The sequence below is a fragment of the Rhinoderma darwinii genome, chromosome 11 (genome assembly GCF_050947455.1).
Source record: "Rhinoderma darwinii isolate aRhiDar2 chromosome 11, aRhiDar2.hap1, whole genome shotgun sequence".
Taxonomy (NCBI): Eukaryota; Metazoa; Chordata; class Amphibia; order Anura; family Rhinodermatidae; genus Rhinoderma; species Rhinoderma darwinii.
Genome location: NC_134697.1, coordinates 37624732 through 37650231, shown reverse-complemented (window position 1 = coordinate 37650231; position 25500 = coordinate 37624732). Strand labels below are relative to the sequence as shown.

The 25500-nt window shown below is 42.2% G+C and overlaps 1 protein-coding gene across 12 annotated transcripts in view; it reads right to left on the bottom strand.

The window, feature by feature from the left end:
* Window positions 1-25500, bottom strand: part of ATE1 (arginyltransferase 1) — a 62868-nt gene that overhangs the window by 24076 nt on the left and 13292 nt on the right. For 5 of the 12 annotated variants that reach the window (XM_075841108.1, XM_075841110.1, XM_075841109.1 and 2 more), the window contains 3 exons: window positions 22403-22620; window positions 20473-20601; window positions 16138-16266 (listed from right to left, as the gene is read on the bottom strand). In XM_075841108.1, the coding sequence (XP_075697223.1) occupies window positions 16138-16266; window positions 20473-20601; window positions 22403-22620 (476 nt within the window). The remainder of the gene's footprint in view (window positions 1-16137; window positions 16267-20472; window positions 20602-22402; window positions 22621-25500) is intronic. The other 7 variants (XM_075841119.1, XM_075841116.1, XM_075841113.1 and 4 more) reach the window with 2 other exon arrangements.

The window sequence follows — 25500 nt, the reverse complement described above, 5'->3', positions numbered from 1 at the left end:
CAAGCAAAAAAATTTAATATCCTTGTTTTGCAAGTTGTATTGTAAAGGGGATTTACACGTGGCGATCATCACGTCAAAATTAATAATAATCGAGCAAATGATTGGCCAGTGTAATCATGACCAACGACCACACGAACATCGTTGATGTAATCCAGGTGTCAGAAATCTTCGGCACTCGAGCTGTTGTGAAACAACTCCCAGCATCCACGGACAGCCAAAGGCCTTATTATTCCAGCCAGGGGCTGTCGGGGCATGCTGGGAATTGAAGTTTCACAACAGCTGGAGTGCCGAAGGCTGAGGACCCCTGATCTAATCTTTTATGAAGACCTAAAATTATCTTTTGTCGGCATTGTATCCCCTCGTGTAAAAATGCATCATTAGCAGACAAGACCGGTATAAAAATGAATGATCAATGATGATTGAAATTACAAAAATATATACGGTTATTGTTACATATAAATGTATGTCTTTCGAAACGTAAACGATTCGATATATCGCCGATCGGCACTCGTTTTTACAAATTTATCTGCAACTGTAAAAGGCCCCTAAGTTTTACTTTAACATTTGGAACTTGAAAAGGCATGCAACGTGTGAATCTGGCCTTACAGGCAAAATGTTAGGCCTCATGCACACGAACGTGCTTTTGCGGCCGCAATTCCCCCGAAAATCAACGGGAGAATTGCGGCCCCATTCATTCCTATGGGACCATGCACACGACCGTGGTTTCCATGACCTGTGCATGGCTCAGGAGCCCGGACCGCAGAAAGAACGGACATGTCTTATTACGGCCGTGTTCTGCGGTCCAGGCTCATAGGAAATAATGGACGCGGCCCGCGATTTGCTAAGGTCTCATGCCCACTTCAGTTTTTTTTCTTCAGTGTTCTATCCGTGTTTTGTTTTCTTAAACAAATAGAACACTATTTCTATGGGGCCATGCACACTTACATTGTTTTAACAGAACCGTGTGGCCGTTCCGACAAAAATAGGACAGGTCCTACTCCTGTCAGTTTTTGACGGATCAGTCTCGGCCATTCCATTCATTGGGTCTGTTGAAACAACGGACTGCACACAGAAGCCATCAGTGTGTGGTCCGTGTTTCACGGAGCCGTCATTAGCGGCTGTACGGCGGGCAACAGAAGTGTACATGAGGCCTAATAGTCATTACTACCAACATTCCGCTAACTGACCTTTATAAATTCCAAGTCCTATCGGAACCCCAATAACAAAAACGTACTAGAAATAATAATTGAAGGATCCACTGTAGATTTCTAATCTTGCTGAACAGTTACTGCAACAAATCACACTTATTTTCAATGCATAAAACATCGGAAACCGCTGCATACAGATTTCTAATGCACGGGTTTTTTTTAATGCGACTATGACGACAAAAGAAAGCCAGAGTTAAAAAGCGCTATATATTTTGACAGTTATATTAATAGTCTGCCCTGCAGGTGAACTTTCTACAAATCACTGGCATTTCTCCAGTGATACATAAGGCTTTTATAAAGACTCCCGAGACGTAAGGAAGCCCGTAGAAGGCTGAACAATAAACCAGACAGTATGGATACAGATGTACTGGTTTTTCAAAGCTTGGTACAGTCTGCCCTCTTTATAGAGCTGGCACTGTGCGAATACGGCTTGCTCATTTACAGTTCCAGGAACAGACAACTTTAATCCCACAGCTGCATTAGCAGCCCCCCAAGCAGGAGGGCTTGGCATGACCAGTTAGGGCATATCCTGCTGCCCTACATTTTCCAGGTCTGCTAAAAAAGCAGAGGGTACAAGCGGTTTCACACCAATGCAGGGGACCAGTGTACTTTGATGTCTGTAAATCTTTCAACACGCTGCAAGACGTTCATGGCAACCGAGAGGTCTGGATAACCTTACTCACTGCTACGAGTACAAAGAAAACAGAACGATCACAGCCAAGTCTTCTCTTGAACAAGGGGATGTTTCGTTTATGGAAAATATCATACTCTGCTGTCGTACCAGAATATATACGGAGCAGACACAGAACCAAAATATAGATCAGAATATAGTTACTGCTTCAAGTAATTTACCATGGTGGACTTCTTAAATAACCAATCTAACAGCCCCAACACTACAGGAAAAACATGTAAATAAAAAAAAGGATATGACAGTTCCTCATGGTTTCTGGGAAACACCTTGCCAGGGTACCACAGAATGAACCCTAGTAGGGAAACACTGTCTAGAGGTGGCCATACACCTCACAGAGCTGTCTGCTGAATGCTCGTTCGGATGACCGCTACTCCTCCCGACCCTCCCATACACGCTCAGCTAAGTACATGTGTACTCAGTAGGGAGACGGGAATAAGTCGCTGGCAGGAACTTTTGGCGGCGGCTTTTCTCCAACATTCCCGATCCTTCTTAACCCCCAGACATCTGCAGTTGAGGAAAAGTTGGGGCAACCCCAAACACATTAGATGGTTAGCCGGTCCAGCTAGAATCGGGGGGTTCGTCCGACGTTCATCTAATCTGTATGAGCACCTTTAATTTGTTCCTTTTGTCTTTGATTTAACCTGGGTTGGAAGAGAGCTTTAAATTTTGAGCAGGCGTAAGTGTAACCAGGCACGTTTCTGTATCAAGTAACAGCACATACATCCGTCCTCTTTACAATAGACTGCATCTATTAAAACCAGTAAGATCAGTGGGGCAGAGGACAGTACTTCCCACCGTTGTTAATCTGCACTAGAGAAAAAATTTATGGATTCCCGCTATGGGCAACTAAGGCCAAAACGTTTCCCCTATATGAAAATTAGTATTTGCAAAAATAGACTTAATCAAAATAATTTTAACATATATTTCAATTAAAGGGATTGTCTCAAAGACAATGCCCATCCATATGCCCTATTAGGGTTCATGGATCTTAGAGGGGATGGTCACTCACTGGACCTCACTAGACCTACCCCCTACATGACCCAATACAAAGAGCCGCTCTTCTTGACAATTGGCAGGATCACATTGACGGTTTTAGATCGCTAGTGTGATCCCACAGGATAAAGGATGTCAGGGTTCGCTCACTGAATAGTCGCTTTTATTAAAAGGTGATAATGTACTTTAGGATATAAAGTAATCCATTTAACAAAGTAAATAGGAATAAAAAAATTACTGGAGAATGCCCACCACCCATATATATATATATATATCAGTTTTATGGTTAGCTGACAGAAAGTAGAACTGTTCTAGTGACCTTGACGTCTTGAAAGGAACGAGCACAAAACCTGTTCAATCTTTATCTTGTTACAGTTTTTGTGTCATGTAGAACAATTCACTGACAATAGTCCTTAGAATTACATGATTATAGGCCTAACAATTGCCAAGCATGCAGAATAGGCCGTTATTTGAGTACTCACTCTTTAAGAGGCTGTGAAATCTGGTGATTATAATTAGGAAATCACATGCAACTGGATACTCTTGTTAACCCCTATATTCGCAGTTCAACACATCCCCCAAGTCATTCCCACTAGGCTGCTAATCCTTCCCCAGCCGGGATAATCTCCACGGTATTAGATGTATAAACACAGTAGGGTAATGGGGATCCCATCTTTGAGCTCAGACTGAACCCATTAAAAGTGAGAAAAGCTGCACAAGAAAGGATATACATCAAAAGAAAGAGGGCAAAAAAAAAGGTAAAAAAGTAAACAGCTTAATTTGCCAAAATTGGCCATGGACCATAATACTTGTCCTATTCCAACAAGCGGCTCAATATTTTTCACCATTGGGAAACATGTTAGTAAAGAGGGATATAGTCAAAGATATTTGAAACACAGTGGCCCAAATGTTAGCACAGTTGCCTCGAAGCAGTGGGCTTCTGGGTTCAAATCCAGCCAAGAACCTCTCCATGGAGTTTTTATATTCTATCCTTATTTGTGTGGGTTTCCTCCTACACGCCAAAAACATACTAATATGTTATTTGACTTCCTATAAAATTAGATTGTGAGCGTCATTGGGACAGGAACAGACGTGAGGGATGACAATCTATGGACAGTGCTACAGAATATGTTGGGGAAGTTCAACTGTTGGGAAAAACTAAAATTGGATTATCGCCAACGATCATCTTTATCTTTTGGAATGTAAAGAAGAATTGTTCGATCTATTGACAGCTTAAAAGAGGCTCTGTCACCACATTATAAGTGGCCTATCTCCTATATAAGATCGGCGCTATAATGTAGGTGACAGTAATGCTTTTTATTTAAAAGAAAAACTATCCGTTTTCACCACTTTATTAGCGATTTTAGATTTCTGCTAATGAGTTGCTTAATGCCCAAGTGGGCGTGTTTTTACTCCAGACCAAGTGGGCGTTGTACAGGGGAGTGTATGAGGCTGACCAATCAGTGACCAATCAGCGTCATGCACTCCTCTCCATTCATTTAGGCAGCGCATAGGGATCCTGCTAGATCCTTATGTGCTGTTTTATACGAACGCATTAACAATACTGAAGTGTTTAGACAGTGAATAAGACATTCCACGTGATGTCTATTCACAATCCCTGCACTTCGTTAATGTGTTTATGGTAGTTACAGCCGAGCACAGCATAATCTTGCGAGATTACACTGTAGAGGATAGGTTACAACGAGATTACGCTGTGCTCTGCTGTAACTACCATAGACACATTAACGAAGTGCAGGGATTGTGAATAGACATCCCGTGGAATGTCTATTTACTGTCTAAACACTTCAGTATCGTTAATGTGTTAGTATAAGACAGCACATAGCGATCTAAAAGGATCCCTATGCTCTGACTAAATGAATGGAGAGGAGTGCATGATGCTGATTGGTCCCTGATTGGTGAGCGTCATACACTACTCTGTACAACGCCCACTTGGTCTAAAGTAAAAACACGCCCACTTGGGCATTAAGACACTCATTAGCATAAATCTAAAATCACTAATAAAGTGGTGAAAATAGATATTTTTTTTTAAATAAAAAAGCACTGCTGTCACTTACATTATAGTGCCCATCTCTTTATGTAGGAGATAGGGCACTTATAATGCGGTGACAGCCTCTTTAAGTGTTTGCTTTTCAGCAATGAACATAAACTCGCTTTAAAGACAAAACAACATCTATTGCACCCTCACATATAGCGATGTGACATAAGTGTACAAATGTTTCATCAAAGGGCCTTCAGATCCCAGAACAGAGTGCTTCTTTCAGAACATCTGTTCCTCCTTAACCCAACACCCGTCTTAAGGGCTCTACAGTCTTCCTAGCTACAGTCGTTGGTTAGAAAATTTAAGATAATCAAATAAAAAGTGGGGAAAGCTTTGGCACGGTAAATGCAAGTTAAATTATTGGTCTTCGTTTTTACACTCCAGGCAAATGATGGCGGTGCGTGATCCAGGGATTCAAAGAACACCAGAGATAGACTCTGTGCCATGCACAAATAGATTCATAGTCAGGCAAAAATTTACAAGCAAAAAGAATAATAAGAAAAAAGTCCCTATGGTGATCGAAGTCCGATTAAGGAACATAGTAGCCATATTGGTTTAATGACACGGACAGTGGGCAGAATCTCCTATGGCGGTTGTAAGGCCCAATGCACACGACCGTAAAAACGTTCATAATTGCGGGCTGCAATTACTGTCCGCAATTATGGACCCATTCGCTTCTATTGTGCACGGACACCTTCCCGTTTGTTAACGTCCGTTCTTTTGCATTTTAAGGGCTGTGCTCCCATTCTATGTATGGGAGTGTGGCCCGAAAATGCGGGCGACCTTTGGCGACCGGCCCTGCCAGCAATGGCGGGCCGTGAGCATGGGGCTTTACACAACATTTTTGTATATCTTGACTCTAGTGGTGCATTGTGTGTGTTTTAATATACCTAGTAAAAGCTAGGGTTTTAATGGTCTCACCCTTTTTGCTGATTTAACTTAATTTCTAATAACCCCAAGACAAACACATTTTCTAGGTTGCCCAACTCTGCACAAGAAAAGGTTGATCAAACCCATGCAAAAAAAAAATAATTACCACACTTCAGAAGTTGCGTCCATAAACTCTTAAAATCTGTCACTGAAAAGCATTAAGTCACTTTGGGTTACAGTTCTATAAAAATAGTGTTCTCAGTATTACTAAAATTAGCCTAAACTAAACCAATACTTTCATAAACCATAAACCAATATAAAAACTCTTTGCTCCCCAAACTCTCATTGCAGCACTGAACATTAGAAAGCTGTGAGGGATTTGAGCAGCAGGTTTTTTGGCACATTTATAGAGCGAGGGGCTCAGCATGAGGCTGACACAGCGTTTCACAGCTCCCTGGTTCTGTCCACAGCTTTCACTGCCAGATCACTAACCTCATCATAAAGAGCTCGATATGGCTTAGAAAGAGCACTAGTAAATATATCATCTTTACTACAGAAGGAAAGGTCAGGAACCTATCGTAAGACGCTTTCTTGTGAACAAATATTTAAAAGCCATTTTATAGATTTGTCTAGTGTCATGATATACTGTTTGCATATTGAGCTTTGAGATTTTAGAAACAGAAAATCCCTCGGCTAGCTGTGATGCGGTATACTTTATCAAAAAGGCGTAATGTCCCGAAAATAGACTAAACGCAAGTGTAAGCTTCAAATTGTTGGCAGATTTCCAAGTCACTTTTACTCTCAAAACCGGATTTCCCTGACATGGCTCCTTGTGCAGCTGCAAGTTTAGAGCTCAGTGGGCCTTCCCTGTAAAGCATGATCTTTCTCATGTCCCCTCCCCCTGCTCCAGCGTATGTCTCCTCCTCCTCCAAGAAAAAGTGATGCAAGGGGGTTATTTTGCTCAGCAGTCTCAGTACTGACCTGCTCGGACCACAGAATACATGTCCAGTGCTCAGGAATAAGTGAGCGTCCAATTCAATCTGGCACACATGTCTGAAAAAGGTCCGCATACACAGAATAGTAGGTACTCTCAATTAAGACAAATTGTCAGCCTTCACAACTAAGTTATTTTTAGTTTTATTGTTCCGTTGCATCCGATTTGAGGACAACAAGAACTTTGCAAATAGTCTGGATTACTAATTTCCTATGGTTTGCTTTCTACATACCTGCATCTCTGCAAAGCTGTGCATCTCCTTGGTAACAGACAAACGAATACTGCAGTCAGATTCTGCCGGTCATCCACCCGTACCCTACCCCTTGATAACCCATCAAGCTTAGGCCCGAAAAGAGTAGGTGACAGATGGAAGAGAGTGCGACTGCACGATCAGACTGCAGAGTTTATTTGTGGTCTGTTACCATGGAGACAAATAGGAGCTGTAAAAAGAAAATATATTTGATTTCAATTAAGACTTTATCCAAAGTGGTTTTATTTTTCATATATTAGATGAATTGGAGCAATTAAAAAAAAAAAAATTGCTGCAAAAAAAATATATAAAAAAATGGACATAACCTTTAAAAATGATATGAGATTTTTTTGCTTTGTAGTTTTGTAGATTCCTGAATACTACCTGACCCCGTAAAAAAAAAAATATATTTGTAGGACTGGTATAATCTTTTAAATATAGCATTATGGCAACACTGGTAAGAATGAAAACTGTAAAGACTTGTGTATAAAGTATAGTAGGAGAAATAGTAAACTGAAGCCACATTTTCCACTCCCCCCTGGTTTCCTCTATATTGAAGGACCACCTTGTGCAATAACCAATATTGCCATAAAGGGACCTCCATCCTTGTCTGACAGCCAAAGCAATTATACTCCCCCCCCCCCCCCCCCACCACCACCACAGCGCTTTAGTGGCTTCTATTTAAGGCAGTCGAGGAAAATGGAGGATGCTCAAATTACAGGAGTTATGCAAAAGGTGCCAGCAGTTCATCATAATGGCCTCCGACTCCACAGAACTAAACGCTTTCTGCACCTTCTCAGCCAGTGTTCTCCTGATGAATACAGTAGATAGAGACATGGTTTGAAAGGTCTATATAAATTATTTTTAGCATTTGGGTTGTAATTAACTCATCTGGATCACACAGACGCCAGAAATAAAAAGGCTATATACTGTAGATTTATTTTTCTTTTAAACACTAAAAGCTCCTGCAATACACAAATCTTACTACATAAAAAAACTGAAATTAGCCATTTGTTGAGTCATTAGGGTGCGAGTGAGGATCGCAGCGTGTAAGAGATGCATAAAGTCATATAGGAGGGGATGGACATCATAACAATGGAGCATTAAAGACTAAAGGTTTGCAGACATCACCTATCCACTGAAATGGTGATAAATGTTCGATCTGTGGAGGTCCGACTGCTGGGAACCCCACTGAGCGCTAGAACAAGAGACTACTTGTGCAACTCGATTTGTATGGTGCGGCAGCGTATACGTTCGACCACCGCTCCATACAAATTCCTCCACGACAAGTGGTGTAGGGCTGTGGTCGGAGCGCCAGTAATCTAACATTTATCACCTATTTAGTGGATAGGTAATAAATATTATCCACTTAAAAAAACCTTTCAAGGGTCTTTTCACACTGCATTTAGTGGCCTTTTAGATGTATGTATGTATGTATGTATGTATGTATGTATACACATATACACATGCCAGGATAAGGGTCACTAAAAAAAAAACAACGTATACGTCAAAGGGAGGCTGTGACGAATCAGTGGCATCTGTCACCCATAGGGTCCCATTAAAAAAAAAAAAAGTACTGACTGTATACGTTTTTTACTGAATGGCTATTCCATACTGTAGAAAAACGGCATCCCTAGAAGATACTGTCCGATGGATTCAAAAGACCACTTTTGACCTCCGTTGGGTGAATAGGGGCTTATGGGTCCATTTAATGCATGTGGCGGGAGCCTTCCCGGCGCATATGGTAAAAGTACACTTCCAGTGTGGAAATACCCTCAGGCTGGCCATACGCAAGACAGTAAGAGTCTGCATGTTTATTTCATATTAAGGAGAGGTGTAAAAGCTACTTTCAAATACCTCGCAACGATTATCTCCCAAAGGATCGCGCATGCTGAAATTGGACAGTCCTGCCCCCACCAGTCGTTGGGGGTAGTTGGGCTGCACTCAGATCGGCAAAACCTGCTTAACAATGGTCAGGATCAACCTTATCTATTGTGAATTCCCATAGAAATCCTTGAGTTTTCTGCTTTATGAAGTTTAAATTTGATTACAAAAGTTACAAATTCTATTTGTTAGTTTCTTAGAAATACAGGTTTCCAAAAATAAGGAGACCAGCAATATGGGCATCATTACAGATATTAGATTTGGTATTTCCCAAATTTACCATACTCCTGAATGGCAAATCTGCCCCTTATCAAGAAATACAGGAGTAATAGATTATCACACCATAACTAGGCAGATCTGACATTCAGAGAAAACTACCAAGAAAAAGCAGTAATAGCAGCTATATTAGTGGTCATTCAATACAAATGGAAATAATTGCTGAATTGAACAACTTAAAATGATATGTATACTTTGATAATCAAATGTTTTTTTACTTGCAGGTTAGCAAAAAGCAACTACAGGATCAGACTACATAGTTTATTTGTAGTCTGTTACCATGGAGACATACGTCCACATAGGAGCTGTAGAGGTAAAACTATAGATTTTTAATGGCGACTATTTGCAAAGTTGCTTCATCTTTTTTATTTGAGATATTTTATCAATAAAAAAAATTGCATTGCAAAAGGTGGACATAGCATCTGACAGAAGAGGACAACTAGTAATTCATGATATTTTTTTCTATTTTAGGGGAAATGCCCTAGTGTATTGCAGGTTTTGATAAGTTCTGCTTGATCTTTTTCTACTTAAAGAGGCTCTGTCACCAGACTTTCAAACCCCTATCTCCTATTGCAGCAGATCGGCGCTGCAATGTAGATAACAGTAAAGTTTTTGTTTTTTTCATAAACGAGCATTTTTGGCCAAGTAATGACCATTTTTATATTTATGCAAATGAGCCTTTCTTAAGTACAACTGGGCGTGTTTAAAGTTATGTCCAACTGGGTGTGTATTGTGTGTGTACATCTGGGCGTTTTTATTTGTTTTACTAGCTGGGCGTTGTGAATGGAAGTGTATGATGCTGACGAATCAGCATCATCCACTTCTCTTCGTTACCACCCAGCTTCTGGTAGTTCAGACACACAGCGTGTCCTCGCTCATCCGACGCGATGAAGTTCCTGTGGGAGGAAGTGAGTGACGTTACAGCGTGATCTCGCGAGGACACGCTGTGTGTCTGTGAACTGCCAGAAGCTGGGTGGTAACGAAGAGAAGTGGATGATGCCGATTTGTCAGCATCATACACTTCTATTCACAACGCCCAGCTAGTAAAATAAGTAAACACACCCAGATGTACACACATAATACACGCCCACTTGGACAGGCTCATTTGCATAAATATAAAAATGGTCATAACTTGGCCAAAAATGCTCGTTTTTGAAGAAAAATAAAAACGTTACTGTAATCTACATTGCAGCGCCGATCTGCTGCAATAGGAGATAGGGGTTGCAAAATCTGGTGACAGAGCGTCTTTAAATGGGAGGTATACGTAAATTGTAGTTACACCCTGCTCTTTAATAGGTATTTTTTCTAGTTCAAAAAGGTTACAAGTCATTCAACAAACACGTAGAATGAAGGAACTCGAAAATCAGGACTTGTTTTGACTCTAACAAATTCATGCTTTTTCTTCCTATAAAGCCTTGTGCCACTTGGCAGTACGAGCTGGAACTGCAGTAAAGTTAAAAAACAAAAAAAAAACTCACTCACACCTACTCTGCCATTTTTACGGTTTGAAAAGTTAATAAACTTGTTACCTTATGAAACAAAAGCGGCTTTACTTGAAATAGAGGATGACTACTATTACAGAACCTACAGTCCTTACCGTGCAGCAATGAGATTATAAAGAGGCTCAGGCGGCCATGTACAGGAATTGTTTAAAGTAAACTTTATCTAGAACATTATGCAGTCAAACCTGCAAAGCACATTAGGCCGGAAGTCATTAACGCTGGTCAAACCAAAATGCTGAATAAAGGGCAAGCTGTGGTGCCGTCTTACACAGCCTGCAATTAATCGGAATTACAGAGACAAAACAGAAGCCACAACGGTTCATGTCTATGCAAACGATCAATGCTTTTTGTGTACTTTGGTAACCTACCCTATGTGAACGTGACAAAGAATCCGCAGAAATACTTAATTGAAGAAAGGCATTTGTAAATTGTAGGTGTGGTGAGGGAAATTGAGTGGATGTCAAAAGCAGGGGTATACAAGAGACATAGGCAAGACGCATACCGTACAGAGGTTATATGGCCCGGAGCATTGACATGTCTAACAGACAGAGGAATACGTAAGACATTGGCCATTTTATAAAATTGGATCGGATAGGAACAGACTGTCCTCACAGTATGAAGCCTCGCAATACCAAGAATATATTAGATCGCATAGATAGCATTACCCCAATATAACACAGCAGTTACCGGATAATAAGCCGAGGAGCTACAGGGAAGTTTGACATATCGCAGTGGTCTTAACTGTCTCGAAGGCTGATGCAAAAATACAACCAAGGCTGTCAATGCATGCTGGGATTTGTAGTTTTGCAATAGACTGAGTGCACAGGTTGGACACCACTGACCGACAGACTTGCAAACACAATAGGGTCTGCAATGAACCTTAGATTTTATGTTGCCGATGGGTATAGAGGGCAAATAACAGGGAATGAGAATACCCACAACAGGCCAGTCCCTCTTACACAATAGCCCAATGATATCGCTCGGCTAGGATCTTTAATCACAAACTTTATAAAAATGCATTTCAGATCGTGGATTTGTTATCCCGTTTCAGGGTTAACAATAAAAAATAACAGGGGGATTTTATTATTTAGAATGGTTTTATAGCTGGAGTGCTAGGGTTTTCAGTAAAGGGTTAAATAAGAGTGAAGAGTGGGGCGGGGGGGGGGGGGTGGAAAGAAGGCATTCCATCACTATGCTGGCCGGCTTCCTTGCACATGCTGTTACTGCACAATGTCAAAGCTGTGATTGTCCCTCAGAGCTGGAACGCGCTGAGCCTGGTGTGCTTGCCTCCTGCATTTCCGTTTCACTGGCGGGTGGCTGTGGTTTAGAAAGCACGCAAAGTGTAGCCCCTCCAAAGGGGGGCAGGGGTGGGTGGCTGAGCTAATGTAGTACAGGAGAACAGAGGAACGCTTGTTCACCTTCTCCCAGCAAGCTACACAGTACACTAAATCTGAGCACAGAAAACCCGGCTATATTTAAAGGGCTCACCTATCCACAGATCTAGCATGGAAGAAAAGACAGGGACCTAAGTGTGTCCTGGAATGGCACAGGAAAGGGCATTTGAGAAAAATGCTTTATGTTGCAGATTTACAGCGCATCAAAAGTAAAATAAAAAAAAGTTTGTTAGTAAATGTATATAAACTATAGTGACCAGGTCAAGATGCTCAGATCCTGGCTCACCAACAATGACAACTAAACCAGACTGGCTGGATTTCCGCAGTTGAAAGATATTACTGATGTACTGATCTAAAGTGCTATTTGAAGAGACAAAGCCCCCCTAGCTGAATCAAATTGGGTCTGCAACCATCCCTTGATCAACACTTCCACCAGTACCCCCAATCAATGGCTGGACTGTAGCTATTTCTAACAGTACCCGGTGCCGTCAATCCTGGTAGAGGTGGTCACACACTCCGGACCGGCACAAACAACGCACAATGGATGTTAAATGAGTCACGATTATAATTTCCTTCATAGATTTCCCTAAAGGGAGCCGTGAAGCCTCATGGTGGAGGTGGCTAGATCTTTGTTTATGGGCATGGCACGGTGTCCCTTATAACTCTTCATTCAAGAGTTTATAGCACCTCGGCGACCACTGTTCTAAAGGAGAACCCACTGGTCGCTGCTTGTCTAGCAGCTGAAACCCAGTCCAGCCTCTGCATGAAATAGGTTATTGGATGGCGCCAATTCAAATGGGCAACCATGTAGTAGATGGTTATATTAGATCTTCCAGAACAGGAGCCACTTTTTGCAGCTGCTCTTCACACTGGCTAATACAAGGTACCAAGTAGACAACCTCTTTAAGTAGGCATTAGCTGTATCTAAAAGAGTTAAATAGCCAATAGCAACCAACCAGTCAGGTTATTGACTACATCTTCCAAAGGACATCTGAAAAACGAGAGCTGGAGTGCAATTCTTACTATGGATACATTTTCATAGTCTTTGCAGACGCACTCTTATATGTTACAGCTGCCAAAATCTCTCTCGTATTGCCTTCCAAAGAAAACTTTAAGTAGGCATGGAGACCAGCAGTTGGCATATAAAATAAGATACACAAATAAAAAAAAATCCCATATTAAAATGACCAAACTATGATGGTATTAGCAAAGTGTTCTAGGGTAGCAATTGAAAGATAAATCATATTCTGCAGCCTTTTGAGCTAAAATTTCTTCAAACTGGTTGAGTGAAATTTTACACATAAGTGCCATGGGAAAGGTTTGCATCACCGAGGACAGAACTTGAAGTATTTCTAAGCACCAAACAGAACATTTCAGACACTTCTAGACTTCGGATCATCAAAGGTCAACAAGTACTATGCGCCAGAAACCAGCTGTAGGCACTTACTGCTTTGAGTGCCAACCACAAGCACTTTTGGGGAGTTTTCTTGTATGGACCATAACCACAGAAGTACAGAGACTATCTGTGCACTGATCTGATGAACGCAAAGAGTTCTAACTGCTGTGCCTGGGGAGAAGGGCTACATTATCAAGTAGTAATTTACTTAATGGACTTTATAGATATTACTTAATTTAACTTTAGATTTCTTGGAATATGCTAATGTTTTACAGCAGAGTATAATCAAATAATTGTAACTATTTCCAACTCCGTAATCCCAACGTACAAACCAACCTTCATCTTATTGCTGCAAAAATATTATTTGTCCGCAATTTCAAGGGGTTGTAAACAGCATAGTGGTAAAAGTCAGAATTATAATAAAAGTGGACTCTCAAAAAGCCACCAAAAAAATGAAAACTCTGTGCACTTTTTCTGATAAAAGATTGGAAGGTGCGGTCCACTGGTAAAGAGGCTTTCATTACAGACAAACCCTTTGATTTAGAAAGCCACTCCCAAGACCTTCGGCAAACAGCCGATTTTGCCGGAGGGAGTTCCAGTCAGCTACTCATTTCCTCCACAGTTAGAGGTGATGCTTGTCCCAAGTGAGGGACCCCCCTCCTATGACATTGATATGCCCTAAGAGGGCATGGTTCAAAAATTAAAGATATAATCCGATTGGTTGATATGGGTAGCACTGACATTTATTAACAGTTTTTATGCATGAGAACTACCGTGTCATTCAGCTGATTGAAGTTTAAGATTCATGCTGTGACGTACCGCTGTGCTAGTGGCAGAAAGCAGCTTCATTCAATGCCCTTTTACATGGATGATCGGGCAAATAAGCATCATTTGAATGCTCATTTCCGATCAGCCCAAGTAAACATGGCAGCGACCAGCCGACAAACGAGCTAAGGCTCATTTCTCGACTGATTGGATTTTATATGCAGCTTCAAAAATGATCGTTTGTCAGCAGCAAATCTCCCCATGTAAACACGGATGTGTTGCAGACAACACGAAAACCGTAGGGCGATTACCAATCGCATTAGTGATCACTAGCCCCCATCATTGATGCATGGAGCAAACGAGCAACGATCGACAGGTTATTGTAGTAATTACTGGGCAGGATTCTTCCCGTGTAAAACCATCCTCGGTGTCTGGAGAGAGCGCCGTTCACACAGCATTTGCAGTGACCCCACTCTCTGAAAACGGGTAATTTAAAGACTCTTTTGATACAGTGTATAGGTTTTAAAGTCCCTTCAAAACTAGGGGGTTTTGTGTCCCTGCTGCAAATATATTGTTTGGTATCAATTGCACTTAATTTAAAGGGGGTATCCGAGTTAAAATGGGAATGTGTTAATGCTTGTAACTTATGTAAATACATTTGTAATGTACTTACATTTTCCAAATTGGCCCCGTTTCCAGATGCTGCCGGGGGTACATGACGGGTGACGCCACTCACTGGCCGCTGCGTTGATAATCAATTTTCTTCCGGATGACGTGCGGTGTATGGGCTGTTCTGTTGTACAGCCAGTAATGTGCATGCACGGTCCCTGTGCGTTACTGGTTGTACAACAGAACAGCCAGAGAGTGACGTCCCCCGTCATGTACCCCACGGCAGCATCTGGAAACGGGGCCAATTCAGAAAATGTAAGTATATTACAAATGCATTTACATTCATAAGTTACAAGCATTAAAGGCCCTTTTACACCGGCCGATAAGGGAGTCCTCGTTGATCGGCACTCGTTTGCTCCTGTCACACGGAGCTATGGATGGGGACGAGCCGTCGTTACTCCGATCGCTCATCCCCATACACCATCATGTCAGCAGCATCTCCCTACCGACAACAATATTTTACTTTTTTAAAACGATACAACCAGCAGATGATTTGAGCGTTTGCTCGTTTATCTGCTGATGGTTCCTCTTTTTACACAGGGCAATTATTGGCAACAAGCGTTATATGAACGCTCGTCTGCCCGATAATCCTCCTGTGTAAAACCCCCTTAACACATACACATTTTAACTCGGAAAACCCCTTAAAGCCACAGAATATTGTCTATTGTCTGCAAAATAAATACAAACAGGCTTTACCACACAGCAACCAGTTCTGTTTATGTAGATTGTGCACATAGAAGCCAAGCTATAGATTAGGAATAGGGCATGCCAAGCTTGTGAAAGTCATTTATTATTCCTTGGTACATTGTAACGGAGTATGTGGTTCTTTAAAACGTTCCCAGCAGCAATTCATTGGACTGCGTCATATTTACATCTGTGGCCCCCTGGTCATGACTCATGAGAGAGTGCGTAAACGCTGATCTGGACATCTTCAGAACTTAAAAAAGGACCATAAAATATACTGGAAAAACAGGCGCACAGTCTTATACACCTTACAGGAAAAACGTGAGTCATTAGCCATGCAACATGATAAAGGACGACTGCTGCAATGTGTGAAGCAAAGGTCAGTCACGTTTCTACAGAGTGCCATGACAAATCATGGAGAAGTTGAAAAGGAAAAAAGTGTGGGGGGGGGGGTTAGGGTGAGACGGACACAAAGCATACAGTTACAGCAGACAGGTAATACCTCTTCAGGTCCGCACTCATAAGGAAGGTCCTTGTGCACGCTCATCTGGTACTTGGCATAAAGAGCGGCTGAAGATTCGAAGGAAGCCACAAATTCAGGGTCCTCCATGGAGACCGGAACTAACTTGACCTTCAGGGGTAAGGGAAAGTCAAGCTTAGCTACAGACCATACAGACAACAATGGACAGAGCTTCTGAAGTGATCCCTCTATGAGATCGGTAAATGGTCACCTGCTACAACGGAAACAAAAACATACATGAATAACCATCCAAATATGTATCAGAGAAAGGGACTGCTCCAAGTTTCTGTGTCGTTGGATGACGCATCTTTGGCATTAATCCGTTACCTGTAGTAATTTGTTGGGTTGCAAAAATACTGAGTGAAACCCATACAAGAATGACTCTGTATGATGAATTGCATTAAGCTGCCATTTTGGTGACCAGATTCTATAGAACAAAACAAGGTCATGTTGCAGACAACCCTTATATTTCCCAATAGAGGCGTGCGACCCACAATAAAAAAGGCCCGTACGGCACTCAACGAGAGAAAGAAAAAAAAGTTATATGTGGTTTCAGAAGCTGCCCGCTCATGTACAAACCATAAGGGATGTAGGAAAAGGCACCAGCAACATGACAATATGTGAAGAAATTGTCCAAGGAAGACTCCTTTAAAAAAAATATAATAATAATTGTTCTACGTCACCACCAAATGTTTGAAAATGTTGTTTTCTATAAAGTGAATTGGTGGCGGTAAGAATTATATGTACCGTCAAAACCATAGTGGGGAAGCAGCGTTGTCTACAATGACCTAAGGTAGGCAAGACGATATGACCTTAAATTAAAATGCCCTATTATCCCCCTAATCTGTCCCTGCCTAGTCAGATCACCTGTCCTGAAAAAAAGCAATACAGACCTCCATCCTGCCCCTACACCTCCTGATACTTGATAGAGGGATACAGTGGAGCATAAATAGAATGCGACAGGGTCGCTCTCCATTCATTGTGCAAGTTACCGTCAAATCCTCATGAAATGATTTCCCAACAATTGTATTTACATTGAAATGCTCAACTGTAACTAGATAAAATGATATGATACAATTCAAATTGCTGAAAAATATAAAAAAAAAGCTTTAAAAAAAAATGTCACTGTGTAGTCAACTTTCTATGGTCCAGTCAGGCAGCACAGGAGATCAGATTATCAATTAAAGGGATACAAAGCAGCGGAGCACGAATAGACAGGCACAGTATATAAGTGCTAGACCAGTGAACGTCTGATGTATAGTTACATCTGCAGCATCACATGGCATTTATATTTGCATTAAACTGTATATCTTAAGCTGGCCGAATACATTAGATGTAGGTCGATCGAATCCGCCGACCATCCGTGTATAAGCCGTCATCCTGACTCGCCTCCGTCAACAGATGTCGTGGAGAGAAGGGTCGAGCATGTTGGGTTACAACATGCCCGATCCTTTTGTTCGGGAAGAGGAGTCTGACAGGGGCTTTTGTCTCTCCCTATTGAAAACACGTATATGAGGGGGAGTCGCTAGTAAGCGGTCAACTGCATAATTTCTCAGCCGACATCTATCTAAAGTGTATGGCCAGCTTTAGCCCATACAGCTATATAAAAGTATTCACTCAATGAATTTACTATGTGTCATGTTTGGGGCACAGGCTGGGAAACACAGGGGGAGGTAGGATCTGGGTTCACAGTGCAGACAAGCACAAAGCAGGAACGATGAAATGTAGAATGACAAGTAATGGGAGAGTGGGCAGCATGCCCACAGGAGACATTACCTGTTCTGCAGGGATCGCATGGCTCCCTCCCCACACAGCAGGAGTCAGCAGAGCTCAGAGTCTGGCAGCAGACAGGGCCAGCTTCTCTTCATTTTATCACACACTGTACTATATAGAGTTAAAACGGGAGTCCCTACTGGGGAAACCATGGAACTGCAGGTAACTGTTAGAGTACATTCACACGCGGAATCAAAAATGGTTGAAAATTAAGCTTCTTTTGAGGCGTTTTTTCATAGCGTTCAATGAAAAATCAGCTCCAAAAAACGCCTCAAGCAGTGACATGATACATCTTATGACGGAGCGGATTTTTACGCCACGATTTTTTAAAACAGCGGCGTAAAAAGACGCCCTGTATGAACGAAATGCAGTTTTTCCCATTGATTTCAATGGGCAGATGTTTGTAGGCGTTCAGGTACCGTTTTCTTAGGCATATTTCAGGATGTTTATGCCCCGAAATACGTCTGAAAACATAGCGTGTGAACATACCCTTAGGTATCACAAGGCAGGAGCACAGACCTGCTGCCGCCCCCCCGCGCAGGCCGACATTAGCACCACGGGTTTCATTAAAAGGGCGAATTAATCAAATTGATTTGATTAAATCGCCCAGCAATAGAAGGAAGTACAACATTTACTGAAGTCCAGTTATAAGAGGAGTCCTCATAAGACTGAAGTAACTACGATTACTAAATCAGATACATTTTAAAGGTGTTTTTCCTATCTGAGGGATATGCAATAAATGTCTTATAGGTGGGAGAGTGGGGGTCCCCTGAGCACAGTCTCGCCAAGTGAACCTCAGGATGAATGGAGAGGCGGCCGCACATGTTCACATCTCGATTCTATCAAGTCTATGGGAGTTATGAGAGGAGTAAGCTTGCTCAGCTCCTTCCATATTCTGTCTGAACGAACAACATGTCATCCCCCTGGTAAGTAAACAGAGGAGCGGCAAGGAAGCCGTGCAGAGTCGAGAAGGAAAATATATGGAAAAAAAGTTTATTGTTTTGTCTATTTTGAACCTATTTTGTGTACTCTGAAAAGCCCTTTGAAAAGAAAACATTCAAAACAATTGGATTAAACTGTTGACATGACATCAAAAATGATATCACAAGCTCGTCAGAACCAGACTGCAAAAACACACTTCATTAGGCTGAATTCACACGGATACGGCGCATATGTCAAACGGATCCATAGGCCCCCCCATTTAACCAAGAGCGTCCCGTTGAGCCTCCATCGGGGGTATAAATCATTATACCTTTTTTGCTAACCTTATGGAACAGCAGCCTGTACAGAGGTATCCCACAAATAAATAGTATGCCGAGCGGTATATGCTCTTTTACATGGGATCCTATGGGTGATACTTGGCACTGTATGCCTATACAGTAAGATCCATAAGAAGTATATGTCAGGAAATACTCCTGACATACACTGCAAACGCAGTGAGAATACACCCTTAGTAACTCTGAATAGTACCACGTTACCTAATGCAATGACAGGAAGATAAAGCAAGAGGTCAGTGGCCAGCAACCTATGGCTCTCTTAACTGTTATGTAACTACAACTCCCAGAATGCCCTCCAAGCAGCAAATATATTAAATGCTGGGACTTTCACAACAGTTGGAAAGCCACAGGTTGAGTGAGCACCACTGCTGTAAGTGAACTAGGCGGCATGAGTTATAGGAGAAGTAATCGTTTTTCTCTTGATTCCCCCGCTGGAGCAGCAGACTTATGTTTACCTCCCAGATGGAGTTAAGAGAACAAGACTTGGATCATCCTAAGCCTAAGGGCTGTTCCTACAATAACGTCTTGTGTTTCGATACACACAAAGTCTCATATACTTCAATCGAACGATATTGCCCAATACAAATGCACTGGCCAAAAATGTCCATTCTCCCACACCAGACAATACCACCGAGGCAGCGTCTGAACACCAAAGAGCGCAAATGTCAAAAATATTATAAGAAAGCCAATATCTCACTCACCACCGGTCCCCACATGAGCAGAGCTTTGCCATAATGTAACTAGAACATGGAAAGAGACAAAGCGTTTGTCCTGCTCTAGGTACATAGCGACTCGTATCGCTGGGCTGGCGCCCTGCAAAAAGAAGCGGAGAAGGTCAATGCCCATTTGAGCAGAACATCAAGATCCTGTTTAGATTTCTTTGCTTTTTAACTTGAGCATTTGTGATTGTCGCTGGCACACAAGATGCAGGAATAGCCCAAGGATTGGATCAGAAACTAAACAGTGTTTGAGGTGCGATCTTAGGCAGGTCACGTTATGTCCCTGGGTGTCTGGAGCACAGGGAGATACAATGGACTCTCAGGCCGTGAAGGTCTTGTGAAGTGATTAAGTGCTGGCTGTGCTGGATAAGTCTGAACCCATTACAGAAGTGTCAGGATCAAGGAAAAATGATCGCATACAAACCACTGACGGCATTGAATTATTTCAGCTGCTACCCCATACTCCTATTCATGTTATGAAGCTTAGTGTACGGATCTGCATTAAACCTCAGCCCTGCAAGGTCCCTCAACGTGTCTCGTCTTCTGACCTGGCTTACAGTCGGCTTGTCAGGCGGGTCCTGGTGAATGGTCATCTGATAACGCTTATATACTTGGTAAGACTCCTGAAACGTTGCTTTGAACTGGGAGCTGGGAGGGCAGGACCTCACAAGTTTTACCTTTAAAAAGGGAGTGAGAAACACAGCCATTACAGCACCCTTAGAAAGTTATGAGACACGGGTCACCTCTGATGGAGAAAAGACATCACGTCAGGATCACAACAGCTTGGCATAACCAGAACGCAAAGAAAGAAATAGAACATAATAATACAGAAAATACAGAACTTAAAAGTGGTCATCAGACATTGGTGGCATATTTCTAGGAGATGCCGCTAAAGTCCTATTAACAGGACTCAGACCTATGTGACATCCGCCTATCCCGAGAACGAAGTGGCAGTGGCACTAGGAAAGGGTCATGACAATTTCTCTCCTTTGGTCTTTGCTTGGATTATAGGAAACGACCGACCAGACACCCAGTGATCACGAGCCGGCTGACACCTTGTTCTAGTGACTCCCGCCCATAGGACATTAGCAGCATATCCTAGCAATAGTTCACATTATCTGTGCTAACGCAACTGCTTCAAAAATGTTTTAGGACTTTTATTTTTAGAAAATCATTCCTAATACCACAGCCTAAAATAGGGAATTGGTGACTGCCACCATGGAGCTCTTCCCCATTTTCTTCTGACAGTGCAGTGCCAATTCTGCTTTGAGTGTAACATCTGACTGACAGTCTGGTTGCTATGGATACATTGACCAACAACCAGTCTTCTCAATTTGATTATCAGGTAGCAAGACCACAGCGAACAGTCTCAGATTTGCGATTTTAATGAAGTCAAAGAAGTCAAAGAAGGAGCTTTGAAACCTGCAAAACTTAAGAGTTTGCTTCAATATAACTAAGATAAAAGGGAATCGGTCAGCAGTTTTGACCCCTATATTGATCACTTGACCAAAAAACATCCAGTGAAGGGAGACTGGAGCACTACACATGAAGGGGTCACCTCCTAGATTTCACAGTCATGCAACCTGCATGACCATCACCACAGGTATGTCTACGCTACTCTCCCCGTCCTCCATTTAGGACTGTCAGTAGTTTTAGAGGGGGAGAAACTGCTGATCGATATTAAATAAAAAACAATTATTGTAAGTTAATGGAAATAAAGCAAATTGTTGGTTTAAAAAAAAAAAAAAAAAGGACAGGCAGAACAAAGGCGTGTGAAATTCAGAAATAAAACGAAGGAGGAACCCAGTGATATTTTATCGCCCCCTAGTGGAGAACACTATGAACAAGGCAATCGAGCATACTCTATATGGTGTTGTCAAATCCAAAGTAAGCCTGGTTGCAGATTTCATCCGGATTTGTCGCATATTTCAACCTTTGTAATACAAGGGGTGGAATTCACAGTACAAGGTCACACCATTTCTGCTGCGTGTGAACATGGCCAAAGAGAATTAACCGCTAAAGCTAGTCCATAGTCAATAAAGCCAACATTACACATTCAATATGGGTGGTCACCCCAGCTTTGCTGTACCTGAATGGCCATTCTGTCTATGTAATAGGGAAATTATGGAGGCAGAAGATACAGAGATTCACTGTAAAATGAAAAGTTAAACAATTTTCCAATATAATTCTGTACCAATTCTTCACGGTATTAAATATTTCTGCTTGTAGTCAGTGAATGGACACTTTCATAGTAGATTTCTACGGGGGGGGGGGCTGTCCTGGTTATATGGCGATCACACATCTGCTTTGCTCTTTACAGGACGGAGCTCTGATGACTGTATTGTAACGAGCAATGCACCTGTGTGTTCATCACATGAGCAGGAGAATGCAATACAGTCGCAAGTATGATTTATAGCAAAGCCAGGCAGCCTTGCCTTTCACCAGCTTTCTAAAAAAAAGTGAACCGATATTTCATACCTCCAGTCTATGAGCTGCATTTTCGGCATCTAGCACATCAATAAACTCCTCTACAGATTTGATGGCACTTGATTTGAGCTTTGGTGCAGTTGGGGTGACATCTGGTTGCTCCGACGACGTCTGATCAGCTTTTTGCAGCAGACGTTTCTGCAAACGACGCTCCTTACGGACGTCTTTGGCTTTCCGACACGGTGGCCTAGTTGTATCAGCACCCTTACCTGTTTATTATAAGAAAGCCAGAACTCCATAAAAAAAATAAGTGTAGTTATGGTAAAGTCACATAACGCATATCAGAAACCTTTAAATTGGCTTATAAAATGTACTAAAAGGTGACTAGATTCTACAAAAATCTATGAATCTTTACAAGAAATGTAAATTCAGGGACAGCTTTACTTTATTGTAGCCCACAATGAAACATGGCCACCTACTGGCAGCTGGGCGTCACTGCAACCCAGCTACAAATCCCTAGGTCACCGGGGTCAGCAAACTTCAGCTGTTAAAAATTGTGATTCCCAGCATGCCCTGACAGCCTTTGGCTTGAATAATAAAGACTTTGACTGTCAGTGCATGCTGGGAGTTGTAGTTTCTCAACAGCTGGAGTGCCTTAACCCTGCTAAGATATTGCGGGTTGGAGAAAACGTATATTTATTTCAAGAGGGGGATAAGCCACTTCCAGCAGTCTCTCACTGGCACGTAGAAATCCAGCATGCCCAATCCTTCTTTCCCAACATCCGGGCACGTTAAGTTTACGGCAAAATATATGTCCCCTAACTACCCCATAAACATGCACATACATTTTACTATGGAGATCATTTGCATAAACTTCTGTAAGACCCCCATCTCCCAGGAGAACAAAGGATCAATCATGTCGAAAATCTAGTCGAGCTTCCCCACTAAACATTAGATTGTCAGCCAATCAACGTCTACCTAATGTGTATGGCCATAAGACATGGGGAGGAATAGATGAAAGATATTTAATACATGAAGCGTATGTCTATTTGACTGATGAAGGTACTCGGGCTCGGACCACCTATACACTGGGTCAAGCCAGTCCAAGGTAAATCCTGTTGCAGCTCTGCCTAGTAATAAGACTATATGAAAATATTGTCTACTAGTACAACTGGAGGTCCATCCTAGAACATGTAAGAGCATGCTCTATAAATCAAAAATACTTCATCTGATGTTAAACGTAAGAGAAGAATAAAGATTTTAATTTATTTACTTTTTTGCGCCATTTTCTTGTGTAGGAAGGAGGGATAATGGCCTGTTCACTTCAGCGCTGCTTTTCCGTTCATGGGTTCCGTTGCAGCTTTCTGTCAGAGGAACAGATGAACGGAAAGCCTAACGGACACCAGAGCTTCAGTTTGCAGTACTATTCTCATCAACGGTAATGCTTCAGTTTGTGTCTGTTCCGCAAAGTTTCCGTTCTTCTCGTGGAAACAATAGCATAGTCGACTGCGCAATTGTCTCCGCGAAAAAAACCTGAAGCTTTACGGAACGAAAACCAAGGCAAACAGAAGCATCACCAATGAAATCAATGGTAACGCAAACGGAAGCTTTAGTTTCTGTTTGGCTTTCCGTTCATCTGTTCCTCTGACGGAAAGGTCTGACGAACCCATGAAAGAAAAAGCAACGCTGATGTGAACGAGGCCTAACAGGATGTGTGTTATCCCGGCATTCTTCTGGATGCAGATCACAGATAATAATGTGATGTCGGCTATCAGCGGTGATCTGCATACAGAGGATTGCTGGGAGGAGATAGATCCTGTCCTCACGGCACGCTCCTCTCCTCAGACTGTGGGATGTCATGGACGTCATGGAGCCGTCATGGTTTTTCATGGTAACAGCCGAATGCAGGAAGGAAGCTTCCCACATTTGGGTCCCCATTGCAGAAAGTAGCGCTCACTTTGAGCGCAATGTTTAGGGGGTTTTGTGAAACAGGGTCAGCCCTAGCTCTCTATAATGGTAAAGCGCTATACATCTGACGTCTATTTACGTCGCTGCAGCATGAGGTTTACTCTGCAGCGATCTAAATAGTCAGATAGGCAACGTGACAGGGCTCATGCATTTTCATTCATTTCTTTAAGGGGAGTACAACGCTTGGCTGTTTCCGTTGGACCCATAGACATTAAACAGAGCGGCTGTGTGTGTGATTACGGCTAATAAAACATAACGTAAAGGAATTCATAACGCCTCTGCATACGAAATGTATAGGCATTTGTTAGAGTAAGGTATGACCTAAAAGGCATGGTCACTGTGCAGGTGTAGAGCCTCGAGACCCCCCCAGGCGGTCACTAGAAGATTCAGCCCCAGTGGTCACAATGCCCCTTCCTTTTGCTTGATCCTGGCCATTTAAAGGCTTTGATGGGGTGTAGAGTTTTCTGTGATCTCGGCCATTACAGCCAGAGAGTAGCGGTCTACCACAGATCACCACGACATAGCCCTAGAGCATGGTGCTGTAAAGCGCTGCAACCACGACATACAGTTACATCATAGTGTGCCAAGGCGTTAAAGAGATTCCCCCCCCAAAAAAATTCCATACAGTTGAAGCATTTTAGCCACCGAAAAAGTCCATATTAACCCTACCCAGGAACCAGTCATGATGGTTCACAGAAAAACTATAAAATGAAAAGGGGAGCATAAAACTAAAGTGTACGACAGGATAAACACTCCTCTATTCTGCCGTTTGCAGACTCGCCAACAGAGTTCTGCAGTTTTTTTTAACATATGAGGCACAAATGTCACTCCAGAATTTTAACGTGAAGACCAAGCTCAAGATGCTGTAAGCGGAGGAGGGAGGAGGATTCTAATAGGACTTATGTGGTACCATAGACCACCACCAGGCATGTTTTTTTCGCTTTCTTTTTATGGCTTGCCAAGTGTGAGTTCATAGTAATTGGTTTCCTTGTGTCAATGGTTCATATGCAGGAACTGAACTAAATGAAAGCAACGTTATAGTGACCCCCCCACCCCCTCCTTAATCTATTTTACATCTGCAATATATATTTTCGTTAATATAGAGAAGCTGTCAGAGACTGGATGATGGGGGTTGGCTTCCATCTCCCGACTAGGCCAGACTTCTTTCATCTAGTTTTTAT